Here is an 18,444-nt window from a genome sequence, read left to right on the forward strand (position 1 = left end):
GGGTAGTACTGTGATTTTAGCGTGAAGGTGTTGCGGTAATGATTCTGCTTCGTTGACTTGAGTTGGGATAGGAAGACCTATGTGTGAGAGGAGTTCCTGACCCGCAGCTGTCGAAGACAGGCGCATGAGTTGGGACATTCTTTGTGCTTCGATGATTTCTTGGAACGTGTTATGTACCCCAAGGGATAGCAGGCGCTGCGTGCTTGTGGACATGGGTAGACCAAGTACTCGCTTTGTGCATTTTCGGATTAGGTTGTCTACTTTAGTTTCATCGCCTTTGCTCCACGGGTGAGCGCAGGCAACGTAGTGAACGTGGCACATTAAGAACGCATGAAAGATGCATAGTAGGCTTTCTTCTGTGAGTCCTACGTGTCTATTAGCGACGCGTCGGACGAGGTGCATGACTGCCTCAGCTTTTTTGGTGAGATGTGTGATGGTTAAGTCGTTTTTGCCATTCTCCTGTAGGGTAACGCCCAGAATTCGAACCGACGACACTATCGGGATAACCGAGCCATCCATTGTGGAGAGGTGTATGGTAGGTTCGGCTTTGGTGCGGCCGTACTGTGGTGGCAGAAGCAGCAACTCGGACTTAGGTGCCGATAGTCTGAGGCCCGTGGGCTTTAAAAATGTTTGTACTGCAGTGACTGCTTCCTGAAGGCTCGCTTCGATTTGTCCATCGCTCCCTCCAGTACGCCAAATAGTAATATCGTCGGCGTAGAGCGCGTGCTCTACGCCTTCGATGTGTCTCAGATTTTGCGAAAGTTGCCTGAGGGCTAAATTGAAAAGAAACGGTGAGAGCACCGACCCTTGCGGTGTGCCGCGCGGGCCTAGGTTGTAGGTGTGTGACTTGAGATCCCCAACTTTAAGTGTGGCCGTTCTGGCTCTTAGGAAAGAGCGGACGTATTCGTAGAAACGGCGGCCTAAGCTTGCCTCCTGAATCTCGTGTAGTATATGAGCGTGGCTTATGGTATCAAAAGCTTTCTCTAAGTCAAGAGCTAGGATTGCTCGGAGGTCTTTGCTCCTTACTCTAAGTAACGTCTCCTGCAGCATGAGAAGTACGTCCTGCGTGGCCATAGCCGGCCTGAACCCTACTTGATTGAATGGGAAGAGGTGTTTTCGCTCTGAATATTTTGTGACTCGACGGAGAATGACGTGCTCCATGACCTTACCCACACAGGATGTGAGGGAGATGGGTCGTAGAGAGTCGAGTTCCAGGGGTTTGTTCGGCTTGGGAATGAGTATGACGGTCGCGGCCCTCCATTCTGGCGGGACGCTCCCTTGCTCCCAAACCTCATTCATGTGGGTGGCTAGTGATTCAATGTCATGGTCAGCCAGGTTGCGGAGTAGCTTGTTGGTGACTCCGTCAGGACCCGGAGCTGACTTTGTATTGAGCTCTGCTATTACCGCGCGTATTTCAGCGCTAGTTATAGCATGCTCAAATGGGTCGTCTGCGGCCCCCGCATAAGGTGGATAGTCTTCATGTGAGGTAGGTTCTGTGCATAGATACCGGGCTGCTGTAGCATCTAAAATCTGCGCGTCGGTAAGTTGCTGTCCTCGCGCTTTGTGTAACAGTCTATCTAGAGTTAGTCGTTGCTCTGACTTGGTGGGCTTGTCGCCGAGCAGATGCCTGAGGAGGTCCCATTTTAGACCCTTTCTCATGCGTGCGTCAAGCGAATTACACACCTCATTCCACTGATTGCGTGCTAGTGTGTGACTGTACTCTTCGATTTGTCGGTTGAGCAATGCAATTCTTTTTCGTAGCCTATGATTGAGTTTATGCATTCTCCATCTTTCTTGAAGACTTTTGTGAGCCTCCAGAAGATGTGCGAGGTGGCTGTCCATGTGGTCTATGTTGCGTGTTGTAGAAATATTTTTGGTAGCTTGTTTTACGTCCAGCTGTAGTCTCGCAAAGAGTTCAGAGAGTGAAGAGTAATGGTTGGTGTCTTGTTTGCGTATTTGCCTAAAAAAGTTCCAGTCTACTACTTTAAAGTCTCTGGGCTCGAGGCTGCCTATATTGACTGTTTTGCTACAGATAAAGTGATCGCTACCGTGGTTAGCTTGCAGATTAACCCATGTGGGGTTCGAAACGTTGCGTACTAGGGTCAGGTCAGGGGATGAGTCCCGTGACACTGAGTTACCTATGTGTGGGGGGGTAGAGAGGTCGTTAAGTAACATGAGATTGTGTTGAGTGATGTGTGTTTGTAAGTGGCGTCCTTTCTGTGTTGTGCGATTGTAACCCCATTGTACATGGGGGGGCGTTGAAGTCCCCCGCGATGATGAGGGGATGGTTGCCTGCTATCTGCGTCGCAGTTATGCGAACATCATTGGCAGTGCGTCTGAAACTGGCTGAGAACGCTCGCAAAGAAAAAAAATAATGTAACTTCATTATGTCCTGCCCGTTTTCTTTTATGTGTGTTCTCTTAGTCTGCTGTTGAGAATGCCGAGGAGGCGAATGAATAAAAAAAATTAAAGAGGCGCGCAAGTAATTCAACACAACAGTGAAACATAGTCATCTTCTTGACCTACAGGGGCGCACCCACATGAACTTCGACCCTGTCTAGGGTTACACCCGACCGGACACCGCTCAAGCAATACGCCCGACTCCCACGTGACCACGCCTCGTCCACTTTTGCGCACACCCCACCCACCACTGCATGCCTGATCGCATGTTGGACGCGCACCTGCGCCCTTGTCCAGAACTACACATTTCAAAGGCCGCGTACGTTGCGGCCGAACCTTTGTTGCCCTTGTTCTCTATAGATGGCGCCAAGCGACTACACAGGGCGCTGACAGACCAGTTTCCCCATTCCCAATCCCATTTGTCACCAGTAAAGTTTATTCCCCAGTTGGCAAGTATCCCTGTATACATAGCAGAACCTCGTTCGTATGCTTTCGAAAAAAAAAGAAGAAAATTTTAAAGCGTACTATACGGAAAGACGCACAATCGGATTCTCCAAAACATCACGCAGTTTCGCTTAATAATGATATTAAGAACATTTGCACCGAAAAATCTTAGGCAACAGTAATGTGTCAATAAGGTTATTCTATCACGTACAATAGCACTACATTAACTATAAGTTAGGCTAGACTTATGGTATACGGTTCCGTTATAGGTTAACTTTATGCTCAACTTATATGGCATGTGTCCTCCGTTATAGATTAACTATGGAGAAAACCTACCTTATTTCGGTGAAGGAAGGTTACGCATGTGTTTTTATACATATGTTTATACAAGTGCCGCTGCTACGAAATCACTTTCATACTTGGCGAAGAAGGGCCTAGGACTTGACCACAATCACCATTTCCACAACACACATGATGCAGACATGATAATCAAGAAATGCGTGTCATGTAACAACATGACTACAAGCTACGCTCATGATGCGCTCGCAGCCATTTCCCTAGCTTCACATGTACCAAACTTGTTATTATGTGACTTGAACGGGCGACATAGGTAAATGACACACCTAAACATGATAATCACGACATGCGTGTCATGTAGCAACATGTCTACATGCCAAACTGATGATGCGCTCGTGGCCATTTCGCTATAGCTTCACATATGCCAAATTTGGTATTACCTGACGCCAATAGATGACGACGTTATGTGACTGGTGCAAGCGTGATAATCATGAGATGTGTGTCATGCGTGAACATTACTGCATGCCACAGTAAAGGCGCCAATACGTTTCGACGTGTCGCGGTGCGCGTGCTCGCCGGCGTTGCCACGCCAGGTGCCGGTCCTGTCATATACTCGCAATCGCGCGCCGCACTGCGTTGCTTTGACGCATGCGCGTTTCAGCGCGTCTGGCGTCCCTCCGTCGAGAAAAGAGGGAGACGCAGTGTTGTCTGGGTAACGCATCGGCGCGAAATGCAGCATGTCGCATTTCGCGCCGGTTGCCGTCGGTCTGCGCCGACAGATGCTGGTCGCGCCTGGCATCAGACTATAGAGTGCTCGCGTTTTGCTAACGTTGCATCGTTTGCCCAGCGTGCACGCGCGTCAACGCTACATTGGAGTATATTGGACTCTTCATGATGCGCTCGCGGCCGTTTTGCTAGTTCCACATATACCAAATTTGGTGTTACGTGACGTCAACGAATGACGAAATATATGACTGGTGCAAACATGATAATCCTGACACGCGTGTCATGTGAGAACACCACAACATACCACGCTCATATATCGTGCGCGCGGCCATTTTACTAGCTCCACATAAACTAAATTTAGTATCTCGTGACGTGAATAGCCTGACGAAGGTAAACGACACATCCGAACATGATCATCATGACACGGAAGTCATGTACGGCATCATTTACCTCCACCTCGTAACGTTGTGCAGATTTTAAAGTGGCATATCAACATTTCTCATTCGTGCTTCGCACACCAGCGATTCCCAGTGTACGTGGGATCTGCCAACTTTTTAGAGACCTTACGTAAATATAAGCACTAAATCTTGACCTCCAAGGTAATACTGACAGGAGATTTTTTTCTGTGCGTTATTGAACAATAAGAATTTGCGGCGTGCGCGTCAACTAAAAGCAGACTGCGGGTCTCTGCGCCCAGTTGGGGTCGTCTGTCTCTAATTGCCCATCAGCAGCGATCGACATGTTCCTGTAGCCTATACACCGTTGCATTACTGCGTGCTTGCGCCTGTTTCTCTGCTGCGCAACGCCGCGATGGAGCATCAGCGTCGACGCCGCCACCAGTGTAGGCGTTAGCGCCCACTGCTTCACATATACACATGATTCCCTCTGGCGGGAGATGTAATTTTTTTGTTGCTTAACCTTTTGTAGGTTGACCTATATTCTTGGCACAGTGATGTAAAAGAGAAAAAAAAAACGGACGTGGCCTATTGATATAAACTACAAAGAAGTAGTGTGAAACAAATTTCACCAAATTCAAGAGTAGTTTACTGAAAAAACAAAAAGTGGGACATACAACGTGTTTCACTGGTTCATCGTGAGAGTGCTTTGAAAAAAGTGAAAAAAAAAAAGACACTGTCCCACTGCCTGATGAAAACATCATGTCGCAGTTGTTTGAACGAGCACTTGGGATGAAATGGTCGAAGCAAGTGGCGCAGAGTACCCTTTCTCAAGTTGCGAAGAGGGAAGTTGTTCGGACCTCGTTTTGGCAGAGCACCACCTGCAGTGGCGCCTCTTGTGAGCTTTCATATCGCCGTGTTCTGTTCCTGTAAAGCTTACTTCACCGTAAACACCTATAATTTTTTCGTGCTTATTTTTAAGAATGTCCTTACTTTTTCTGTCGGAACTGTCTAGCACAGCTGTTGTCCCTGAATATGCGCCTATTTTTCAAAAGGCATATGATATAAAGAAAAGTATTTCCACGCACTAACATCCGCTTTTGCAATGAAGGATGAGCGGGATAATTTCACAGGGGATTGTTCGGATGCATTTATCGGTCAAGTTATTACGCAAATTTACAAAACCGTATAACGACTAGAAGTTAGACTGACCTCTGGGTAAAACCATGTAAAGAGGAAATTATCCGACATTTTGATTGGTAGGTTCTATGTATTTGAAGAGGAGGAAAATTTGGGGGATGCTTAATGTTGATTGCTTGAAAATTGCTCACATATAATTCGAAATACGTGTATTCGGGCACGCTGGTATTCCATCTTAACGCCTATGTATAGCGCATAGAAAGGACAGGCACTGCGTCCATGTCGTGCCTCCGTATTCTTGTCCTTTCTGTGCGTTATAAATGTTAAAAAGCTCAAAAATGTATTTTCCGCCACACGGGACACGCGCAAATTTAGCAAGCGTGATCTGCGGTGTGTGTGATCCTGTAAAGCGTAATCGCAGCAAGTCAAACGTTTGACAAAACACAATTGTAAATAAACTAAGAGCAGGCAAAAACAAACCATCCACTATTCGAACAGATCACTTGTTTTCGACGTGGAAATGCTACCTATTAAGCTCTCGGGTAGGAACTTCTTCACAAAAACGTCTTACGATAAAAAAATTTCAAACATACTATTTTAATCAATCACAATGATGGACATACAATTAGCGAAGCCGACTGACGAGTGAGGCAATGAATTTACGAAACAGAAGTTTTGTGAATTCGGCTCCTCTTTGTTTTCAACAAATGGAGCATACGGTGGTGGTGCAAAATTGCGCTGTAGGGGCGAAGCGAGTGCCTCTAATAGAAGCACGTAGGTTTACTGAAGTCGTGGAATTACTGGAAACTTCAGAAAGAAGACTTGTACTGCGCGAAATTAAACGAGTTACCAGACAAAACATAGCAGTCTCGTGAACAGAGAATCGCGAAGGAGCAAGATACAGACGAGGCGACTTCGTCACAAAAGAGCTGTAGTCGTCGACCGGCGAATAAACTTGGGCGTGTCAGAAGAAATCTTCGTAATACAGCGGCTGTTACGCTTCAACCAACACTCCTGAAGAAATCAAGATCAAAATGAAGAGAAGGGGCTATTCAGATTACGGAGGAGCGGATTTCCTTCAACGGAACATCATTGCCCTCCTCTTACATCGAATTAGAGCTCACGAATTCGTTATAACGGGTGCCCTTCATCACCCTCCCTCCAGTCGCGTCTTTCGGGAAGGCAATGCCACGACAATCACGATGTCCTTTCCACCATCACTTCGACCGCGCCTCCTCGGGCATTGAAGACCACAGCGTCTCTGAGGGGAGGGGGAGGCTGTCGAAAGAAGGCGAAGAATAGGGGAGAGCAGTGAAATAGGTGAGGAGGAAAGGTCGACTAGTGACTCGTCGTCGGTCGCCGCCGCTTGCTGCCCCCCCTTCCCTGTTTTCAATACCCTCCCTCGCCGAAAACACCCCCACCCCTCCATGCGAGATCTGCCGCCGCTCCTCCGGCGACGGCAGATGTTCCGCTGATGCCGTGTGCCACGGTTGGTAACCGTGCCGTCGTTTCTGTTGACGCGCTGTGGCGCGGCGCGCTCGGGCTTTCAAGTTGTCCGAAGTCTTCTCGTCTGAATCGTGCAGCGAAGTGACGTTAGGTGGTTTCGTGCCTAGAAGTGCTCCGTTGTCCCATGATGCCGTCTCGAAGGGGCCCCATGATCGACGACCAACTCATCCTGCCGGCGAGGCCTCCGGCCGCCAAGCGATGTCCCGTCTGCAAAGCATTCGGCTCCGAGCGGATGCAGGTGAGCTCGGTCGCTTGCGACACACGCAATGTAACCGGACGTGGGCTGATCGAACAGTGCAGTCCACTGCGCGTATACCTTGTTTAAAACTAACGTTAGGATGGCCAGGTTGGCACGTTAGCGAGGAATCGCATTCGCTGACCAAATAACTAATGAACGTTTCTGGACTCGCTTACAGACCCACCCCCCACCCCTTCCCTCTTATTTTTTCTTTCTTTTGCGTTCATCTTTCTCCCGATTCGAGGTCATTTTCTGCAAAGCGCACGAAGCAAAACGGCGGCACGTCCAGCGAAACTGTGCAGCTCTGCGTGATGTTAGTTCCAAGTCCTGCAACAACGACCTAGCGAAATGACTACTGTCGTCTATAATTTCGTGCATACTCTGCTGCGCTTGCCCTCGGTGAATTGCTTTTTCATGGAGTCGCGATGAATTGCGCCGGCCCATTACCTAGCTTTGCGCGCGTTTTTCGAGTAGCTATTTCCCGCCTCCCGTTCGCGACTCGTGTACTCCCTTCGACGGTGCTGTGTGGTATATGGATCGTACGGTTTTTTCGCCGCTGGTTTGTCCCCTCGACGATACTGCTGAGATACTGCAGTATTTTCTCATTGCTCGCGGTATATGTCAGTATACCACGTTTGCAGAAGTATGCTATAGAACATTACAATCGAACTTGTCCTCACTGCAGCATATGCACGAAACTATAGGGATATATGCAGAAACCAGCGCTGAAAGTAGTTCACTTCAAAGCTTTGATTCTCTTTCTTTTACACTCTAAAGACATTTCCCACCATTTGCGGATCTTTTTAGGGGCGAAGCTCCTTAATTCGGGGGTATGTCCATCCCTTGTATTCATGTAGTAGTACGTAAACACCGGTGGGGATGCGAGATGGGAGATGGCGGTACTTGGAAGTGTTCACTAGATGGGCACACGGACGGATAGACAGACAGACTAGCAGACTGACAGAAGGATGGATGGACGCTTCGCCCCACTTATCATTCACTCCGTGAATATGCTGTGGTTTTTTTTTTTCTTGTCCCACACGAACAATATCAGGCTTGCACGCGTTTCCCATCTTGAAGACTTGGAGCTCGAGACTTCCTGTAGAATAAACGAAAGCACGCACGCCTTTCGCCACCTGAAAGTACTTGGGTGTCTTCGTTAAAGCAGAGAAGTACTGCATGCAAGGTAGATGACAATCATGACTGTGAGACAGAAATACAACCCTAAGGGTGTAACTTTTATCACAGTGTACCGCGTACTTAACCGTGAAAGATAGAATGCACAAAACAGTGTATTCTGCTAATATAACTATGTGCCTTTCCTACGTTCATAAAGAGGCGTCACAAGTATGCACTTGTGAAGCTATAAGGCTCAGAAACCATCTAGAGTGCGCTAAAGGAGCGTCTCACTAAGTGCCAACGAATGTAATCCAGCACGTTCACTGGTTGAAGTTACGCTATCACCTTCTTAAGTATGCTCTACTTGTATAGTGAATTGACTCAGTTGCCTAAGCAGACAACGTCGACTTGAAGCATCGATATTATGGCCCAACTGGCTTTTAATCGGATAGGCTTCAGTGCGATTTAGACGAAGACAAAGAGAACAAAGACGAGCTTTGTCTCCTGGGTCTTCGTCTAAATCGCACCGAAGCCTATTAGAGCATGTACCAACACGCCCAAGTCAAGGTGCTATTGGATTTTAGTGTTTGTCATCGCGTTATATTCACACCCAGCCAGCTCACTCTTCCCGTTCTTCATATACCTTGTTTCTCGGGCGCAAAACTGATCTCACGCATGACATGGTTGTTTTTGAGTAGGCCACGCACCTGACCTCGCGATGTAAACCTTTCTACTGGTGGCTCTCTGGGCGCCGCCGTAAAAACATCCCAGAGTGAAGCTCTGGGATGTTGTTAACATGCGGGACACCCAAAATGCACTGCCGAGGCTGTTACGTCGGCGTTCGTGCTCCCGTGCAACATCCCAGAAAGGAGGGTATCCTCGTCACCGTTAAAAAGGTCTATAAGCACGCCCGCCACAATGTTATCTCAACTGTTTATACACACCAAAGAAAGAGCGCCCTAACATGCAGAAGATGCATCTCTACGCCTCTGTGAACAATCGATCAGCACATACTTATTTATCAAATGGCCCTCCCAGTTTCCCTTGTACATAATTAAAAATGTTTTTCATCATCGTCGTAATCCTTCTCGCCAGCTGGTTCGCTTAATGTCGCGCGAAAGAACATTTGTCATCCGGCATCAATTTGCGCTCCACAAGGCCAGGACCTAGGTCCCTAACGTCGACCCAATCGGTTCGAGACCACATGTGCTCTCGCATGCGTCGTCCAGATGCCGCCTTTGTAAACACTCAACGCAGCAAGCGTCTCCATCGGATGAAGAAGGCCACGCAGGGAGCTTCTTTCCTCACTCGTGGTTTTGTTCAGCGCGCGCCCATCCCAACCACAATATATCCCGCTTGTTTCGCATCCCTTCCCAGTCAGCTGCCGCATGTGGGTAATCTCCGTCGATGCCTGCAAACTCGCTCGTGCAGTGTTTTATACACTCGCGCGCATACTGTTTACGCGCCAAGAGGCGAAGATAAATTTATGAGCGATGATAGCGTGCTGAAACGCTCGAACTACATATATAGAAGTTTGGAAAGAACAGAAGCGTGGCTCGTGCCGCCTGTGTATATATAAAGTACATCCAGCTGCGGGTTGCTTGCTTCGCCCACAGGAAGAAGAGAGGGTATGGTCCATAGGGAAGTAGGGGGGGGGGGGGGGTGTTGCAGCGCTGCTTGTGCTCCCTTCTGTTCTGCGTTTGCTACGCGCATTCATCCATCCATGCGGGCGCGCTCGCTTGCACGCGACACGCGCGCAACCGAACAGAGGCAGCCGGAGTTCGACAGCACGCCGAGGCTTGTTTATACGGTTTCGGGGTGCTGCACTTCCCGTTCGTCGGCCGCGCCCGCGTTCTCCGGGGGCTGGTCGGTAAACCAGAAGAGAAAGAAAGGGGGTCGCTCCTTGAAGAGTGCCTGGGCTTCTCGCGGAGGCTTCCAGGACCGAACGGAAGCTCTCGCGTTGTGCAAAAACGAAAGCGAGCAGCTTGTTGGGCCTGCCGGAAGCGCCGCCTCTGGCTGCAGCGCATTCCGGGGCGGGAGACAGTAGTTGATGGGCCCGGCCGTCAAACGGGTGAACATTTCATTTCCGGTTGAGAGTTGAAGCTTAGGGAGCGTTGGTTTTTGGGGCGAACCGCCGATTGCTCGCCACTTCGCGAAGCGAAGTTTGGCGCAGTCAACCCTTTTTCACGTCGGGCACACTGAACTACAAGGCTTATAGTGCACTTTGGTATCGGGTAAATGGTGACCCCGTGGGATCTTTTTTTGTCTTCTTTATCGCTTTACTTGCTTGCTCAAACTGACGACAGCGAACGTTGAAATTCATTAGTAGATCACTCGTAATTTTGATAATGCCTGCGTCGTACAGACTTGCATTACCTGCTAGAACAGGTTGGGATATCCTCTTTTCCCGCACTTCGCGAATTGAAGCAAGAGAGAAGACTTCAAAGCCGCGGTCAAACAGCGGATCTATATCATTTAGCCTATCCGTCCAAATGCGCTCGAACGAAGTCGCTTTCGCTCTCTTACAGGAAGTACACCGCATTCTGCATTATAAAGTACTCTTGCAAGCATCTAAGAATTGTTCGATGGGCCCGTTTGTTTGTCAGACACAACCAAAAGAAATCAAACAGACAGTGAAACCAAGGAAAGTGCAGGTGACATCTTTTTTGTTGTTGTTTTTCACTGTAGCGTAGTAGTTACAACATAAGTTGAAACCAGCTGAAGCAAAAAAGAAAGCAATTTTCCGTCGGTGGCGTCCGAACCACATAACCTTCCAATCTTGACATGCATCCTGGGGTTTTATGGAATGCGGTGTTTAGCATGACGAAAACCACACTGCGACATCGTTCACACAGCACATCGATCAATACTGAAGCATGCTTCTGACAGCGTCAGCACCGGAGGATCCGAGGGCCACGAGTAGTTGCTGTAACCTTAAATTTTCCACGACTAAGCCCCTACGGCCTCCGGCAGAAGTCTGGCAGGAAACGGCATTTTCCGGCCGCCACCGCCGCTCCCGGTCACCGAAAAAGCCCCTTCTCCTTCATTATTTTCCTCTTCTTCATCGCTTCCTCTTCGTGACCTAGCGAAAAAACACTGCGCTAACGCGTTGTCTTCCTGACAGCGAGAGGCCCCTACATAGGAACAAAGCCGCCCTCAAGAAAAACGGCCGTGCATGCGTCGCCGGCGGCAGACGACCGGAAACAGCTCAAACGAGGACTTCCGCTGCGCGTCACATCCCTCCAGCTGCGAGGCAGGAACAATAACATTTATCTATTCGCTTTGTTTACGCTCCTCTCCATCTTCTTCCTCGTCATTTGCACGTGCTGCCTTGAGCGGCCATTAGCGGAACTTACTTTCTTGCTACGTTGGGGACATGACAGCTGCCCCCGTTGCGCTGTCGTTTGGTGCCTTCGAGCTTCGTACACAGCCATGCAGACAGATTACAAAAGCTCGTTAAAGAAAGTGTGACCGACAGCGCACGCGTGTCAATCTCCGTGCACGTGTTGCTTCCACCTACGCGACAGCAGTGAACACTTTTGACTGACTAATAGCGTCGTGCGTCTGCTCAAAAATAGTGTTTCTGGGCGGGAAGGCGAAGGGGGGGAAGTCATCCACTGCGGCCTCATCTGGCAGGATGTCGCAAACCTCGTTCCTCGTTGTAACGTCATTTCTTTCTTTCTTTCTTTCTTTCTTTCTTTCTTTCTTTCTTTCTTTCTTTCTTTCTTTCTTTCTTTCTTTCTTTCTTTCTTTACTACGGCGAAGGAAGTAGTATGTTCGTGTACACACGCAATGCTTCTGGAATCCGTTTTTAATCACTCTCCTGAAGTGTATAAGTCTTCTGGAAACGACGCTCGAGAGACTACACCTATGCGGCAAATGGCCGACTTATGTAAGAAGTGAAAGTGAGCCGAATGAACAAAGGGAAAATGAAGAGCGCAGCGTTGCTGGAAACACGAGTAAAAGAATACGATGCCGCGTGAAGACGTCTCGCATATTTAGGTGTGCACTTCGTCGTCAACGTCTTTCCCTGCAGTAAAATGCTCATCACGACCCATATTTGTTTCACGTTTCTTCGTTTCGTAAATGACACTTGAGAAGACATCTGCCAAACGAGTAGAAAATTGGTCCTGCCTCCTGTATTTTGACATTTTTTTTAAATTTTGTCTCCACTACCTTCGCTCATTTTCTGTAATATGGTTTATATCCGCACGGCTCGTTATGTTAGTCCGAACTCTTATTTTGAGACAGTGACTAAACGATATAATTTCTGGGGTTTGGCGTGTCAAAAACAGGCACAAATACGATGCGCACCGCATGTGGAGGGCTCCGGTAGTTTGGACCATCTCGTGTACTTTAATGACGTCCCAAACTACATGGGCCTCTAGTATTTCGGCGAATCGCGATGGTCGCGCCCGGGATCGAACCCGCGACATTCGGGTCAGCAGCCGAGCACTGTATCGACCAAACCACGATAGTCACTAAATGTACTGGTATTCGTTGCTGTGTTGTAATGTCTATGGTTTGGAAACAGATTGCTTTCAAGCCTCTCTGGTGCTTTCGGAGTTGCGAATGTGGATGCGTTTTAGGAAAAAAAAGAAGAGTTACATCGGAATGTTGAACGCGCTTACTCACATACACATTAAGGTCATACTATAATCAAGACAAACACAATTAACAATGGGCTGCTGACCCGCAGGTAGCGGGTTCGAATCCCGGCTGCGGCGGCTGCATTTCCGATGGAGGCGGAAATGTTGTAGGCCCGTGTGCTTAGATTTGGGTGCACGTTAAAGAACCCCAGGTGGTCGAAATTTCCGGAGCCCTCCACTACGGCGTCTCTCACAATCATATGGTGGTTTTGGGACGTTAAACCCCACATATCAATCAATCAATCAATTAACAATGTACGTATAAACGACCGTAACAGCGTAGTGAATCATTGCACACAAAAAGATTCTCGATTGTTGTCGTCGCTGTTGCATGTTTCATCACGATCGTTACAGCCGACCATTCTGTCTGCGCATATCCGGGTCGCCTCGAACGTGTATATATATATCCGTACAGGAAACCGCAACGGCTGACCTCTCCCGTATACGATTGTCACGCATATATGAGTGGCACGCCACGCGGTCGCTGAGCTTTCCCCTCGATACGTAGTCGCGTTCGCGCTCACGGCGATCGATACATAGCTGCTGCAAAGTGCGACCCCTCGTGCTTGGCCCCGCCCTGGGGTTCAACGCTCTCAACGTAAACAGAGCTGGTGGTATTCATAGTTTATGCAGACACATTTGCACCCTGTTCGCACTGCAATCCACTTGTCGCTCGTAATGCACGGCTTCAAGAGTGACGTAAGAGGATCGACACCAAAGAGCAAAACGCTTTGGCGCGTATTAGTAAAGTACTGTTTTACGATCCAGTAAACACCATTCTCACCGCGACGTGACGTTTAGTAAGCAAGAAAACGCGCGAAAAGAAAATGCTATTGGAGGTGCACCTTGAGATTCCCGCGCTAAGCACCGTGACGTCATAAAGGTTGAAGGCGTTTACAGGGTCCTACGTAGCCTATGATTTAAAGCATTGAACTACATCGTCATCTGTGGGTGACCTAGAAGGCGAAGTTTCAGAAAAGTTCATCGAGCCAATGTCGCGATAATACGGAAGATACATTTTCAAATTTCTAACGTCCCGCGCGAAAACTTCGGCGAGAAATTTAAAAACGAAACTTCAAGCTTGATTTTCTCCGCTAATAATGGACCTACGATAGTGAAACACGTGGCGTTTGAGTTTTTAGAGTGCAGTTTATCAATCTAAACTAAATTATTGTTGCTCTTTAGTGTCCCTATAAAAGGCAAACACTTCGGTGATTTTACAACGAAGCAAAGTTTGCCACCTGGAGGGGCACGACGGCTGCTTGCGCGCGTTCAGGCGCAAAAGTTTGAGGACCACAACGAGCGAAACCTTTTTGTTGCGCGCGGTTGTGGACGCAGCCAAGCAGATGGCTAGATGGAGCGACAAAATCGGCAGGTTACCAGGAATAAACTGGAACCAGCTCGCATAGGATCGGGTGAATTGGATGCCTTTGGGAAAGAGATGCCTTCCATCCGGTGGTGAGCATGAAAACAGGCTGGAATGATGATGACGACGGTGATGATGATGACGGACAACAGATATATCTACGAAGCAGAGAAATCTGTAAACTCGTTTCTTTTCTGGACTTTCCCAAACAGCTTTTTTTTTTTCCGTCTCGAGAACTACACAGTCCCTCACCTCAAGCTGTTTTCCGTATACCTGTTACGTATATACAGTCAGTTATTCGCCCAGCTATTTCTCACCATCATAAACTATAGCCCGACACACAGTTTTCTCGCAGACTTGCATATTATGCGCGTAACTAGAAGCAATGCATTGTCGCGAGTATATAATACACATTGCAAATAGTAGTGAAAGTTGAGCTAGTCGGTACGGATGCATTTTCGGTTACAGCGCATCGCACTGCAGTGCATGACATCGCACTGCAGCACGTGTGACTATTCGCCTGTCTTTGCCGATACAGAGATTTTGTCGAAGCACAGATCCCAGGTAACTAGGGAAGTGAAAGAGGCTTTCCGTGTTTAAACGAATGGATGGAGCATGCGTCAGTGAGGCGTCGCTTTACATCTCACAGAAAAAGAGTTCGCATATCTTCTAAGCACATGCGGCCTCAAGTGATACCCCATGTAACTTTTTGCATTCCTTTTTGAACATTTCTGCGCAATGTTGATACGCTTTTTTTTCACAATTTGTTTTCTTCTATTAAAACTGTCAATTGTGAGTCGGTGCTCGTTTGTGTCCATTCTGTTTTCCGTCTGCGTCGTAACTAAAAATACGGATTGTGTTTCGTTGTAGGAAATGTCACTGCAACGCGACGGGTAAATGACAGTGGACGATGACGTCCAAAGAGACTGGATCACTATATTTTTTGCTTACCTTTCCCAGAGGGTTTTTCTCTCTCTCTCTTTCTCCCTCTTTTTTTTTAGATTGCTCGCCGCTTCGAAAGCGGCCAGCGACTGCCATGCCGCAAAATTACCGTACAGTCCACAGAATATGAACGTAAAATACGATCACACGCAGTGCGTGGTTGCTATTTATTTATTTTACTTACTTTCCAAACGGCTGCTCTCAGCAGAAAGCATAGCGTGATGTCAATATAGTCAGTACAATACATGTAAACATTACTAAACAATCAATTATGCAAACAAATGTCGGATGAAAAAAGAGGTTACAGTAATACACTGCGACGATATATCGGATGCTATACACGCATCAATACGACAGAAGCTCCGCGACCACTAAATAGAGAACGAAAGCGAGATGATTATATGTATACCCTCAGCTTTGTGCCGTATACATTCGTATAGCACATATGCCGGCAATAGAACAGGACACGCGTCTTCGCCTGCTCGAAATCGCTAACACGTATAGCCTGCCTGTAGGAAGGAAGGAAAATAGGAGGAAAAGAACGGCAGGGAGGTTAACCAGTCTATAGGCAGCTGGTTTGCTACCCTGCGCATGGGAGGGGGATGGGATGAAAGATAGAGCCGGTTAGGTATGCGAATGTCCACATACTCTCCGCATGAATAGGTTTTGCAAGAACGTTATGCACACTCCGTAGTGGCACTCGACGTGCAGCCATGTGACCCAGCGTGTGTGTCCAGTGCATCACGACCAATTGTCACGCGTCCATTGATCGTGTCTATAGTATTCGCGCTGCAGCTATATAGGATATACATTATTGCGCCATTCATGCCTCTCTCGTCACAACGAAATTCCCCTCACATAACGCTTCCGACTAGCAGGTCTCACCGTTACGCCCTTTAGACCCGCAGCAATTTACCGAACGGCAATTTCTCGCCATACTGACTCGTGGCATACTTTTTGGATAGCGTACACTGGCCACAGCGCAATTTCCACGTCCGGCCTTCTTTCAGTGCTGCCGGTGTATGTAATGTAACGCGTGCAGCGATCGATTGAAAGAAGAATAAAGCTATACGAGCGCGCCACACACGGTACAAGCGAAGAAAAGGGGGAGAATCGTTTTTCAATTGTGTGGCGGGGATATCGAGCTTTCGTAACGCTCGGGCGTCGAAGATGTATAGATACGTATACGACTCCATCACAACGACGCGCTAACGCGCTGGCGGTCTCTGTGCTTGAAATCATCGGTGGGAAAATGAGACGCGTATAGGCGTCCCTGCGAGTCGAGTCGCGCCAGCTATATGGCCACGCGTCGTTTTCGCGTATCACCGTTTGTGCAACGCGTGCGTTTATTACACGCGTGCTAGGTTCGTATATCGACGCCCTGATGTCTCAGTCACGCATCCGGCATCAACAGTCCATATCCGTCGAGCCCCCATTCACTGGGTCATGAATGCCATGCAGCTAGCGGTATACAATAATCTGAGGCCCTGTCGAATAATAATAATAATAAAAGATAAGTGTGGCAGAGGACAAGGTAAAAGAGAGAGATATATATGCAATCCATCTGGATGCTCTTTTTGTTGTTTTATTATTATTATGGTTTGAGACACCATGGCGGTAGCCGCCGTATACACTCCTATATGGCCGTTGTTCGGTGCCCTTTTGAGAGAGCGGATAGCGCAAAAGTGAAGGCGGTCCCGGGACAAAAGCTCGCCCCAACTTCACTTTGAGGAAGTCTTCTACACACACACCGAGCTGCTGTATTATGCGCCCAACGATAGAAGCCAGAGGAAGCGCTCTGTAGAAACAATGGACCTTCGCTGCGCGAAGTGGGGCGCGCGCTTCGTACATCTATAGCTGCGCCCGCCCTTGTTCACAGCGTGTGTGCGTGTGTAAGCCTGCTTTGTAAGATAATGAAGCCGTCGTCGTGTGCGACCTCATTCTTGTATAGTATACCCGCGTCCGATGAGTTGTACGAGTTTGTGACGTAACCTCCTGCTGCACCGCGTGTGGAAGGCGTTGCTGGATAACCTCGGAGTCGACGCGCCTCTCGAAAGGCAAGCCTCTGCGTAAAGTCACGGCTACACTTTGCGGCCTTTAAGGCTAAAGCTTTAGGTGCTACATCAAACACAAAAACTGGCCGCCGGCGTCAACACGAGCGGCGCAGTGATATGATCATTATGTGATGACGTCGCCCTTTGATGTCATCGTGACGTCACAAACCGACAAATTTTCGCAATCTGTGACGTCGTCATGAGGATTCGTGACCCTTTGATGTCATCACGACGACAAAGACCCCGAAAATTCGTGACAACATTTTCACGTCACTGTGATGTGACTTAACGTACGTCAGATGACGGCGTCATCAGCTCACGTCGTCAGTTGGTTTAAAGGTGGGCTAATCCCGGAGGCAATGTATAAGATCACGTGGGTTGCGGAAAGCTCGCATTGCCTCCGATCTCTGAGGCAGTGCTGAATCGCGTTAGGTGCAGAATTAGGATAAGGGGAAAAAAGGATGAAGGTGGATTATGCTTTCGAGACGTCTTATAATCGACCGTGTGAATTCTATACTGATCAGCTCAGCCGTCATGGTAACTTCAAGCTGTGACACACAGACATGCTTGCACACAGTTTCAGTGCAGTCGCGAGCATGTATAACGGCTTCAAAGCAGTCACTACATAAGGAATGCCGGAACCGGTTTCTTAATTAACCCTTCAGCCATGGGAACCCGTGCGCCGTGACTCAGTGGCGCCTTTGAAGCCCCTTACTCGAGGCGTAATTTGATGCCGCTGTAGCAGGCCGAGTCGTGTAACAGCGCGCTTTGTGAGGACTTCGCTGATGGGTCGTGACCTCAATCTGCATGTCGAGGAGGAAGAATGATCTTTATTTAACTTTAAGAAAGCGCAACCGAAGTGATCTCATCTATCTTCTGACCATTGGCGCAGCAGTGGGGGCGAAAGGAGGGAGGGGGTTGTTTAAGGCCCCAGAATTTTTCCGATTACGCATATGTATACATTGTACACAAACACATGCAAACGCACGAACGTACTTAACGTACGGGGACTCCCTCCCCCGCGTTCCCCTTAACGAGAAAAATTTCTGGCGTACCCCAGAAGTGTTCAGTGCGACCAGATTTGGACAATATTTTTATGTCCTCCAAAGAAAGCGAAAGATAAGCATAAGGATCGCTTGTCAGAGCCATAGATACTTTACTTATCCGC

The 18,444-nt window shown here is 48.3% G+C and overlaps 1 protein-coding gene across 1 annotated transcript in view; it reads left to right on the forward strand.

Moving 5' to 3' along the window:
• Window positions 1-6,887: 6,887 nt before the first annotated feature.
• The window catches only part of Traf4 (TNF receptor associated factor 4), a 78,968-nt gene continuing 67,411 nt past the window's right edge, over window positions 6,888-18,444 (forward strand). The window contains exon 1 of the mRNA XM_037425297.2: window positions 6,888-7,146. Within this exon, the coding sequence (XP_037281194.1) occupies window positions 7,033-7,146 (114 nt within the window). The 5' untranslated portion in view covers window positions 6,888-7,032. The remainder of the gene's footprint in view (window positions 7,147-18,444) is intronic.

Source organism: Rhipicephalus microplus, chromosome 3, assembly GCF_043290135.1.
Source record: "Rhipicephalus microplus isolate Deutch F79 chromosome 3, USDA_Rmic, whole genome shotgun sequence".
Taxonomy (NCBI): Eukaryota; Metazoa; Arthropoda; class Arachnida; order Ixodida; family Ixodidae; genus Rhipicephalus; species Rhipicephalus microplus.